This window comes from Bos mutus, chromosome 20, assembly GCF_027580195.1.
Source record: "Bos mutus isolate GX-2022 chromosome 20, NWIPB_WYAK_1.1, whole genome shotgun sequence".
Classification (NCBI taxonomy): Eukaryota; Metazoa; Chordata; class Mammalia; order Artiodactyla; family Bovidae; genus Bos; species Bos mutus.
In genome coordinates this window covers 23,981,562-23,993,781 of record NC_091636.1, presented here as the reverse complement: position 1 = coordinate 23,993,781, position 12,220 = coordinate 23,981,562, and the positions used below count along the sequence as shown (strand labels likewise).

General features: G+C 35.7%; 1 protein-coding gene across 5 annotated transcripts in view; it reads left to right on the top strand.

The window, feature by feature from the left end:
* The window catches only part of ADAMTS6 (ADAM metallopeptidase with thrombospondin type 1 motif 6), a 305,836-nt gene that overhangs the window by 234,195 nt on the left and 59,421 nt on the right, over positions 1–12,220 (top strand). For 4 of the 5 annotated variants that reach the window (XR_011461451.1, XR_011461450.1, XM_005892772.2 and 1 more), the window contains one exon: positions 9,155–9,284. Coding sequence is in view for 2 of the 5 variants with exons in the window: in XM_005892772.2 (XP_005892834.1) it covers positions 9,155–9,284 (130 nt within the window). In the remaining 3 variants the exon portion in view is untranslated. Of the gene's footprint in view, positions 1–9,154; positions 9,285–12,220 lie in introns of those variants that run through there. The other variant, XR_011461452.1, reaches the window with a different exon arrangement.

The following is a 12,220-nucleotide window of genomic DNA, read 5'->3' as shown; positions in this document are numbered from 1 at the left end:
AGATGGAAATTTTAGTTTGAATAATTAAAAGCATATTAGTCATTGTCATTTCTTTCCCTTTGAAGAAATATAGTTATATAATTAGTTTTTAAGAAAAATCCCCTATAAAAGATATTTTCTGTTTAAGGTTGTATTGTGTTCTGTTTGAAACTACGAGGGTCCTGTTACATTTGGTTCCTTTATATACCAAACTTAGACATAAAGCACATCACTGTGATACTTTTAATGACACAAGGCCTTTGTAAAAAGTGACTTGAGTTTACAAGGAATTAAAGATTTGCATGAGCTTTGTTCGTTATTCCCTAATTTTCGCTTTGCTCTTTGAAAACTAAATTATTTGTTAGACTAGACAATAGTCTGTCATTGTACTGACTGTAGCATTACGCTAGTCACTCTTTCTCATCATCCCCTTCTTTCAATTAACTTTCAGTGTTGAGAAGGAAGTGTACACTTTAACATATGGGGTTAGTTGTACCAGGCTCATAGCTGGGCACTTGTGAATATCACAGCTCCTAAAAGCCTATGCTATGTAGAGGAGAGTGAAAAAGCTGGCTTAAAACTCAGAGTTCAAAAAATGAAGATCATGGCACTCAGCCTCATCACTTCATGGCAAATAGATGGGGAAACAATGGAAATAGTGACAGACTTTATTTTCTTGGGCTCCAAAATCACTGTAGATGATGACTGCAGCCATGAAATTCAAAGATGCTTGCTCCTTGGAAGAAAAGCTATGACAAGCCTAGACAGCATATTAAAAAGCAGAGACATCACTTTGCCGACCAAGGTCTGTCTAGTCAAAGCTATGGTTTTTTCGTTAGTCATGTATGGATGTGAGAGTTGGACCGTAAAGAAGGCTGAGCACTGAAGAATCAATGCTTTTGAATTGTGGTGTTGGAGAAGACTCTTAAGAGTCCCTTGGACTGCAAGATCAAACCAGTCAACCCTAAAGGAAATCAATCCTGAATATTCACTGGAGGGACTGATGCTGAGGCTGAAGTTCCAATACTTAGGTCAGCTGATGCGAAGAGCTGACTCATTGGAAAAGACCCTGATGCTGGGAAAGACTGAAGCAGAAGGAGAAGGGGACGACAGAGAACAAGATTTTTAGATGGCATCACCAACTCGATGGACATGAGTTTCAGCAAGCTCCAGGAGTTGGTGATGGATAGGGAAGCCTGGTGTGCTGCATGCAGTCCATGGGGTCTCAAAGAGCTGTACATCACTGAGCAAATGAGCAACAAATGTTGCCATCGACTGCACTTAGCTCAGTTCTCATGTAACATGCCCTTCACAGGAGTATTCTGCTAGGTAAACTCATACTCTTGGCTGATTGACAGTTCTGAAAGCTAATATGTTTTTTCTTTTATTTCTCTATTTCTATTTATCATTTTCCTTATATGGCTTCCTCTATGGAATATACATTGTAAAAAATTCTTTGAATTCTACTCTGTATTTTCAATATAATTTAAGCTTTCTAACTTCTTGTAAAAAATCTTGCATATGCAAGTTTAGTTTTAGAATCTGACATTTTTTACTGTTTACCCTTGCATACTGTGGCTTGCGTTTTCTCTAATGTTAAGATTTATAACTGAGGGAAAGAAGTCTCTGCTAACCTAAAATATTCCTCCTAATGCTGTTTTCCTTCCTCTTTCATTTTGTTTCTATTGCTTTAGAGATTGTGTTCTTCCTTAACATAAATAGGGCCTGCATATATATTTACTCACTGAAAAACTTGGGTAGGGCTGAAAGCAATGTTTGAGTGCATTCCTGTTGTATTAATGATCTGTGTATCAAGGGTCATGTTTGACTTCACAGAAATTTTGTCCCGAATCTCATTTTTGACCATCATAACATTATGCATGTTTACAAGGTATTATGAATAAAATACTTTTGGGAAAAAAATAAAGCTTCTTATAATGATAAGCATTATCACAATTTTATAGTATTTTATGATATTACTACTCCCATTTTTTTATGTAAACAAAATTAAGATTTTATTTTAAAAACATACAGCTTGTTTATGATTGTGTCCTTGTTATAATTTAAATCTGAAATATTTGCTCTTTGGTTCCAAGAAAAGGATTTTACATATAATTAAAGAAAAGCTTTTTTATTTGGTAAATAAGTAAAAGAAGCTCAAAATCATCTTATACTCTAGCATCATTCCTCTAAGATTTTTAATGAAATACCCAAAACAATAAACTCCTACTAAAGTTCATGGAAATACCTTTTTAGTATAATATGCGTTAATTCTTTATATTAAGAAACTTGCCTCTCATAAAGTCTTTTATTTCTAGTGTTCTGCCTCTTGACATGTCTGACTCCTTTGATACATACCTCACACTGCTAAGAACTGAGACATTTAAACAACTCAAAACCAAATGGAATCTATCAAATGCTGTTCTCCAGACTTATATTCTGTAGAATACAGGGGAAAAGCAGACACAGAAGGGGGAAAAATGGAAAATTGAATTGGGGGGGAAAAAAAGAAAAGCCAACTTTCATAGAATTTTGGATCTGAAAGAAACATTAGAAATCATTTAATTTTTTTAATCTCATTATACAAAGGAGAATAAAAACTTGCCGTAGATCATTTACCTACACTGCTAGAACTCAAAAGAAGGTGGTAACTAAACATGGCAGAAATTGGACTGAGAAAAAAATATCATAAAAAGATAAAGTGAAAGGAGATAACCACATAGACATTTGGCTATGAGAATTCTTAAGATCCACGAATATCAAAGAAAAAGGAATCAGACAGCAGCTTAACAAAATGAGAGGACTATAAAATTAACAATATTAGGTCTGAAAAGGCATGATCTTATTAGATAAGGTAGCTTCCATAATATAATGGTAATTGCCTTATCCTCTCCCTTCCTTATTAACGTAATCTCATTGAAGTCAAGTCTGTCTCACTCATTTTCCCCCTTATAGAATATCCATGACTTAGACTTAGTAGGAATTCAATGAGTTAAGTTAGATTCTTTCCATGGAAGAGATTACTGTTAATTTGTAATGAGTAGTAGGAATTCCCTCTAAGGATAATATGATTTCCAATAAACACAGTATTTGTATGCTCCACCTTATCTATCACTAAACACAGTTGCTCTAGAAAAATAAATGTTTTTAGAGCCTCATTTTCCTTTTCTTAATCCTGCTTTCTTAGGATGTTTAATTTTCCTCAAGACAGAAGGGAAGACACTGGAAAGAGAGAGAAAGGAAACCTTTGGAAGATAAAAAAACTAGCACGAGGCTTTTCAGAAGAAGGAAGCAGTTGGGTGGAGCTGATTGGTACCCTGATGCCAGCTGTTAGATCCAAGGCAGATGGGCTTTGCTCTGCCCTACAAATGCTTATGTCTGGCCAATAATCACAGCACAGCAACCAGATTCCAGCTGTGAAAGGCAGAGCAGAGAGACATTTTTTTTTTTCCTGGCACTTGTTGCTCTCTGGATGCTATCTGCACTAAAGATTTAGATTAAATTAATATTGTTGGCCATATGTTCTGTATACTGTGGTTATATAGTGTTGTCTTGGTTGCTAGCTACTTTGGATGCTGTGGTTAAGCAAATTGTTGCCTTAGCCACCAACCACATTTTTACTATAAGCTCTGACTTACTAACCTCCCCCCTCTTCTTCAGAAAAACTATTTCCTGGGTAAATACGATGTGCTTTGCCACTAGATTAAATTATCTAAGTGTTGATTAGCCCATCAATCCTAAAGTTGCACTTTTTCTCTTATACTCACATGTAGTTATAGACTACACACTTACCAAATGAATGGTCTAGAACTGAAATGCTGGTTCTTATGAGTAGATTTGAGAAGACCTAAAATATCTTTCTCTTGCCCTTAACGTCTCTTTCATCCTTCTTAGTTTAATACATGTCATTCTTTTAAATGAAATTCAAGTGGTAATTTGATGACAAAATGATGAATTGCCCTGTTCAGTTCAGTTCAGTATCTCAGTCATGTCTGACTCTTTGCAACCCCATGTACTGCAGCACACCAGGCTTCCCTGTCCATTACCAACTCCCAGAGCTTGCTCAAACTCATGTCCATCGAGTCGGCGATGCCATCCAACCATCTCATTCTCTGTCATCCCCTTCTCCCCTGCCTTCAATCTTTCCCAGCATCAGGGTCTTTCCAATGAGTCAGTTCTTTGCATCAGGTAGCCAAAGGATTGGAGCTTCAGCTTCATCATCAGTCCTTCCAATGAATATTAGGGATTGATTTCCTTTAGGATTGACTGGTTTGATCTTGCAGTCCAAGGGACTCTCAAGAGTCTTCTCCAACACCACAGTTCAAAAATATCAATTCTTTGGCGCTCAGCTTTCTTTATGGTCCAACTCTCACATCCATACGTGACTACTGAAAAAAACCATAGCTTTGACTAGACAGATCTTTGTCAGCAAAATAATATCTCTTGCTTTTTAATACGCTGTCTAGGTTGGTCATAGCTTTTCTTTCAAGGAGCAAGCGTCTTTTAATTTCATGGCTGCCTCACCATCTACAGTGATTTTGGAGCCCAAGAAAATAAAGTCTGTGACTATTGCCATTGTTTCCCTATCTATTTGCCTTGAAGTAATGGGAGCGGATGCCAGATCTTAGTTTATTGATCATGGCATTTGAAAACAATGCCCTGAGAAAAGCAATAAATTGCTAAATATTTTTACACATGTATGTATAAAGTGATTTAATTATCTGAAAGAAGAGAGATGGGACATAAGAACTCTGAGCAGCTTATAAGAGGAATAAAAGAGGGACTGAAAAGGATGCAAGAAATGAAAAGGAGGAAAGTTCTCTAAAGTGTTCACTCAGGGTTGGCCCTATGACTGCAACTGCTGAGCAAAAGACCCTGTATTCTTGAACCATCACCATTTCCTAGAATAAGCACAGAAGATGAAGGATTCCATCCAGGACTTCTTGCTCATTTTCCTATGGTATATGCTATTTCAAAATACTAAATGCCATTTCTTCATGTGTACCTTGAGCAGTGATTCAAGCTATGTACTCCTTCCTCCTATTGGACAACATAACTTTTGATAGGCATGTAGATCATCTGTAACCTTTAACTATTGGCAGAAATGAAATAAAAGATCTGTCAAATTTAAGCTTCCAAGCTAAAAATAAAGGTTATGTTTCTGTGTTAAGAAGCATGTTTGCTGTTCTGTAGCTCAAATGGTAAAGAATCTTCCTTCAACGCAGGACACCCAGGTTTGATTCCTGGGTCAGGAAGATCCTCTGGTGAAGGGAATGGCAATCCACTCCAGTATTCTTGCCTGGAGAATGAACAGAGGAGGCTGGAGGGCTGCAATCTATGGAATTGCAGAGTCGGACACGACTGAGCAACTAACACTACTACTACTACTAATCAAAATGATAAACAAAGTAAAAGACTCTAAACAGGATACACTCATTTTAGAGTTTAGAGTAATGTATATTGGTAGTGATATCTTTGTACTTAAATTTAGTAATATGAAAGCAGCAAAGTTTTTTTGTTTTTACAAGGAAGAGGAATTGCATTTAAAAACAGAATTAGGTATAGAATTTGCATGCCTGTAACTTCAGGTGTTTAAGAATAAAATATAATTAGTGCAGTTTTAAGTCTGACCAATTAAATTCTGCTGAACATCTGAATATCTCCAGAGGATATGGGCACTAAACCACCAGAACTTTATTTTTGATTAGGCATATACTGACTGGTCATACAGATATTTTATGTTTTGGGTTATAAACTATATGTCTTTAGATTTGAAAGCATAGTGGTTTTGTGTAACCGGATGTAATTATTCCCAAAAAGGTTTAAATCAATTTCTTAGCAATGTTTTACAGATTACTTTAAAAGAAGCTATGTACAAGAGGGTTAATCATATAAAAAGATTCTCAACTCAATCATTTCTCTTGTTGACTTAGTTTAGATTATTTCCAGTTGATTTAAATTTTCTAATGCTAAAAGCTGCATTTTCCTTAATCCATAAGTATGTATTGAAAAATCCATTCAGTTAAGTGCATTGCCTTAGAGAGTTACTCGGTTGCTACTGACTTAAAAAGAAAAAAAATCTAAACCTACCAAGTGTGGGGGGTATAAGTTGGAAGATTTGTGCTGTTGAAGGAAGATAGTTCAGCATTTTAGGAAGATTTGAAATAGATTACTGGTATAGTCAGTTCTTGACTGTGAAATACCACACTGTCTAATGTGGCATTTTAGAAGAAAATTAATAAAAGATGAATGCAAGGAAAATGTATCTTTGTAAAACAGTTATTTCAGCTGCTTATTCAAGAACTTTAATTTTTGCTTCATAAAAAATAGCTTTCTGAAATTATGAAACTGAAATGCACCCCTAAATATTCTAAATTCTAGTTGTTAAGAAACTAGACATGAGAAAATTAAGTCAATTTGTAATTCTTCACACTTAGCTCAGTATCGCATAAAGAAGTACAGTGCCTTGTATTCAGTAATTATTCTCCATTGAATGAATGAATGGATGAGTGAAAGAATGAATGACCCACTAACCATGTTTAGCTGGCATTTTTAGTTTGTGTACTATTAATTTTAACTACTGGATCCCATCAAAGAATAAAATAGCCTTAAAAATAAAGATCCAAAGCAAAGATATGAGATTGTGGATAATTTTTATTTTGCTCTTTCTGGTTTTGTGTATTTTCCAAATTTTTGACAATTAATGTTATGTAGCTGAATTTTTTTCAAGATCGTACATGGATAGAATTTATCTTAAAATCAAGTGTAAATCTTACCTCTAATAACTAGTATCTCATCTGTGATTCAAATTGCAGAGGCCTTGCTTTTATAATTAAGGCTACTTTTAAAAACTAATATCATTATAACCAAACAACATTTGTAAGATTTTTTAAGGAAGTAGAATTTTATCTTAACCTGTAGAAACTGAATTGATATTTCTGCCACTGATATCAAGCAATATCAGTCCCATTTTGTAGTGTTGAAAATGTTTATCCTCCCTCAATAAACATAAAATTAAATTAAAATTAAAAGCTTATGCTTTTCTGAAAAACACCCAAGGTACTAGATTGAATGACAACTTTCTTATTGTAAGTATAATCGTATTTTTTTAATTATTAAACATATTTATAAAAATTAATTTAAGTTGTAAGTCCTTCGTGTAAGTGGATATTTTGAGTCTCCCCACTTCAAGTATAATCATATTTGAATGACTTTTTAAAAATAACCATGCTAACCTATAAAAACAATTCCCTGCTCTTCCTGATAGGAACAAAGTATTGAAGCCGGGCGGATATATATTCTGAGCCATTGTGGCATTTGGTAGTTGAATCCGATGACTAATAATAGAGATTTTTGTCTAGGTGAATCACATGGACTTAGTTATCTGCCCACTGGGATGACACAATGAGGAGCTATCTGGTAAATATTGTGGAACATCTGTGAATGGGTCAAAGATATGCCTAATGTGAATCATTCTTCCCTCAAAAATCTTAAGTTTAATAGTAAAAAAATTCCAAACTGTTGTTGCATAAACTGAGATGTTTGGCCTCTTCAATGGGTTGGGAAGGAATGAATACAACACATACTCTGAGACATTTTGCCAGTAAGTTGTTTGGCTGTGCTTTAAAGCTCTAAATTTAGGAAAACCAAGAAACTTGTTGAAGATGATTAGTGAGAACCACTGCAAGTAATCAAATACATCTTCTTTAACTGCTCACCACCATTATGGAGACTATGGGACTTAATTGTTTTCCCTATCAGGGAAATAGATTTCCTATCTTCAAATTCAAAGGGCTTAGTTAAAAGTGTGCAAAGCCTGATAGCTGTGGCACTCCCATCTGCAGAGGTCTCATGCATGTAAGGGAGCTTGAGGAAGTATTTAGTGCATACCTCTTTAGGTGACAGTTTCCTTCATCGAATGGTCCTGTTTCACATTGATTTCTCTAATCTGGGGTCAAACTCTTTTCTTTAGAGCACTGTAGAAGCAACTGAGAAAAAAAGAAAAACTGAAAGTTTATGTAGGTTTAGCCTGGTATGAAGCTGTAGTTTCCTGGATACTGCTAATGCTGCTTTTACAACTGGTTCTGGGTAATTTAGCCTACCTGGTTAGAGAAATGAGGTGGGTGGTTAGTGGGGGTAGCTTAGTTTGTGCTTTTATTTTTAGTTCTGGGAGTAAGCTACTACCCACATAAGATCTGAAATATTTAGCATTGTCTTGTAGATTGACTTTTCTCTGAGACTTTGATAAACCTTATCTTTGCTTCTTTTGATTCTTCCCCACTGAAGAGAAAATGAATCTGCACCAAGTCTATTTCCAGGCATGCTTACAAATAAGAGTGTGTTTGTGTGTGTCCTTGTATTTTGTGAAATGTGAGCAAGTTGTGGTGGATATCTTTGCCAAAAATAATGAACATATTTAGAATTTTACAACTTTTATGAGAACATTTTTAGCCGTGGCAAACAAGTTATATAGACCAATATTTAAGGATGAAAAGTATTCTGTAAGTTAATATTTGATGGAATATGTATATATCTGTTTGATGATGGTGTGATCAACAAGGCCAACTCTACAAAAGCAAACCGATTACTTAATGGGTTGCAGTTCAAAGAGGCTCACTGCTGTCTTTAAATTCTAGACTTTGTGGACTTTCAGAGAAATAAACCTTTTTTAAATGGAAGGGAGAAAAATGAAATGTGTGAATGTTATGTGTTCCTAACAGAGACTAAATTGATTGGATTTGTCCTACAAAATATTAAAATGTAAATTTGTCCCTAATGTTTTGTTTTTAAATAGATCTACAACCATTGTTTTGCATTGAAATGTATATTCATACACTTTATCTAATGATATTTTGGGAAAATAAAGTTTCTTTTTTTAAAGGAAAGCATGAAGAAGAATATACATATGGATATACCAATTGTTTAAAATTACCAATAGTTTCTTTTCTGAACTTGAAAACAGTTATGTTTCTAAGTATGAGAACAGTGATTTTGCCTAAATTTGCAATATAATGACCAAGACTTCTCTCCTTTTTAGAGAAGCAGTCAAGTATTCTGGAACAGATAAGACAGCATGGATCCAGTGAGGTTGATTCCCCACAGAGGAAAGCTATGCATACCTAACTTACTGGAAGGTAAACTACTCTTCAATTAATGATGTCCTCCTTTTCTCAAGGTGTCCAAAGACAGGAGGTGGTCTGTAAAAGGTTGGATGACAACTCCATTGTCCAGAACAATTACTGTGACCCTGATAGTAAGCCACCTGAAAATCAAAGAACCTGCAACACTGAGCCCTGCCCACCTGAGTAAGTAAGAGAAGTGAGAAATATTTTCAAGTGCAAAGAGAAAAACATTAGATATTCTTATCTGGAAACATACATTCATATGATATTCATAAATTAAGCTAAGAAAATCAAGTAAAACATCACAGAGGGTAGGATTTTTATTTCTATTTATTCACAAAATTTAGTAAGTAACCCCTTTAGAGCAGGGGTTTAATCTACTGATTAATCTACTGTCCGACTCTTTGCGACCCCATGAATTGCAGCATGCCAGCCTTCCTGTCCATCACCAACTCCCAGAGTTCACTCAAACCCATGTCCATTGAGTCGGACAGTAGATTAATCAGTAGATTAATCCTGGCATAGTGCTGGCAGTTGTCATATTTCCTTAATTCTAAAGCACATATCCTTCGCATTTTAACATCTCTGAAATTAGATTCATTTTGCAGTTGATGGTGTCTTAAAATAATAATCAGCATTATTTTTGTTTAATGGTATATAAAATAGTGATATCTTAGATTCATTAAACTATAAAAGATTGGCATGCAATCCTATCTTTTCTAGATATTTATCTTAAAGGCTTAAAGACTTTTTTAGTTGTTTAGAAATATTCAGTAATGGAATATCAGTGCTTTAATTTGCTGACCCGGTTTTAAATTCTGTCATCCTAAAGCATCTTGTCTTCTAAGTGTTGAGCACAGGCATAGAAGTGTACTTCAGGCCCTTTCCATTGATTAATGTAGCAATTACAACTCACTATAAAGGGAGGCAGAAGAAGAGAGCCCATCCATCTTAATGATGACTTTTAAAAAATTCAAAAATATGAGACATGCTATCAGTGGCCACACTCTATAATATGAAAGAAAGGTTTTTTGATTGAGCAAAAGGCAATAATTATGTGCAAAAAGACAAAGATAATGATTTAATCCTTGTCTTGAATGGAAGAGAGAACATGTATGGAAAGCATTTCATTCTTGTTTGAAAAATCAGAGTAACCATTATCCCAAGGTTAGCTAATTATTCCCAACATGAAATTGATTTAAAAAAAAAAAAGAAAGTAGGCAAAGGAATTTATGTATTCCAGGCTCTCTAGAACTGGAAAGGAAAATTCTATAACAAAGTAATTCTTTCTCTAAAAGTAAGAGTCACAAAAATCTGAGACTTAAAATGGATAAAGAATTCTGGCCCCTTGAGAGTCCCTTGGACTGCAAGGAGGTCCAACCAGTCCATCCTAAAGGAGATCAGTCCTAGGTGTTCAAGGAAGGACTGATGCTAAAGCTGAAACTCCAGTACTTTGGCCACCTCATGTGAAGAGTTGACTCATTGGAAAAGACCCTGATGCTGGGAGGGATTGGGGGCAGGAGGAGGAGGGGACGACAGAGGATGAGATGGTTAGATGGCATCACAGACTCAATGGACATGGGTTTGAGTGAACTCTGGGAGTTGGTGATGGACAGGGAGGCTGGCATGCTGCAATTCATGGGGTCGCAAAGAGTCGGACACGACTGAGCAACTGAACTGAACTGAACTGAATATGGTTTAAAAAAAAGTCTATGGCATAGACAGAAAGCAAAGAAGAACTAAAGAGCCTCTTGATGAAGGTGAAAGAGGAGAGTGAAAAAGCTGGCTTAAAACTCAACATTCAATCTTTCTCTATGTTGTTTCCTATTTTATTTATTTTTAATTTAATTTTAATTTTTTTCATTTATATGTTTTTATTTTTTTAATTAATTTATTTTATTTGGAGGCTAATTACTTTACAGTATTGCAGTGGGTTTTACCATACACTGACATGACATACATGTCATGGTTTTTGCCATATCTGTGACATAATACCAGAGAAGGCAACGGCACCCCACTCCAGTACTCTTGCCAGGAAAATCCCATGGACGGAGGAGCCTAGTGGGCTGCAGTCCATGGGGCCACTAAGAGTCGGACACGACTGAAGCAACTTAGCAGCAGCAGCATGACATAACACATAGAAAATTTTTTAAATAAATAAATAAAATCTGTTTTTAAGAGCACTACACATTGCTCATTTTTTGAAAAAACAAACAAACAAACAACATTCAAAAAATGAAGATCATCACATCTAGTCCCATCACTTCATGGTAAATAGATGGAGAAACAATGGAAACAGTGACAGACTTTATTTTCTTGGGCTCCAAAATCACTGTAGATGGTGATTGCAGTCACAAAATTAAAAGGCACTTGCTCCTTGGAAGAAAAGGTATGACAAACCTGAACAGCATATTAAAAAGCAGAGACATTGCTCTGCCAACAAAGGACCATCTAGTCAGAGCTACGGTTTTTCCAGTAGTCACGTATGGATGTAAGAATTGGACCATAAAGAAGGCTGAGCATCGAAGAATTGATGTTTTTGTACTGTGGTGTTGGAAAGAATTGAGAGTCCCTTGGACTTCAAGGAGATCAAGCCAGTGTTAGGAAATCAGTCCTGAAGATTCATTGGAAGGACTGATGCTGAAGCTGAAACTCCAATACTTTGGCCACCTGATGTGAAGAGCCAACTCTTTAGAAAAGACCCTGATGCTGGGAAAGATCGAAGGCAGGAGGAGCAGAAGATAACAGAGGACAAGATGGTTAGATGGCATCACTAATTCAATGGACATTAGTTTGAGCAAGCACCCGAAGAAGGACATCGAAGCCTGGCATGCTGCAGTCCATGGGGTTGCAAAGACTCAGACATGACCGGGTGACTAAACAACAGCAACAAAATATGGTTAGATCAAGATATATTTGTTGATATTTGTTCCAAAATAATAATACCTTCTGAACTTTCAATATCCAAAGTCAGTGTCTGCCTGAATGTTTCAATCTTTAAGGGATATACACACCCCTAGTCTCTGGAAAAGTTTCAGTTTAGTTCAGTTCAGTCACTCAGTCGTGTCCGACTCTTTGCGACCCCATGAAAAGTTTAGTGGCTGCCAAATAAGGAGCAC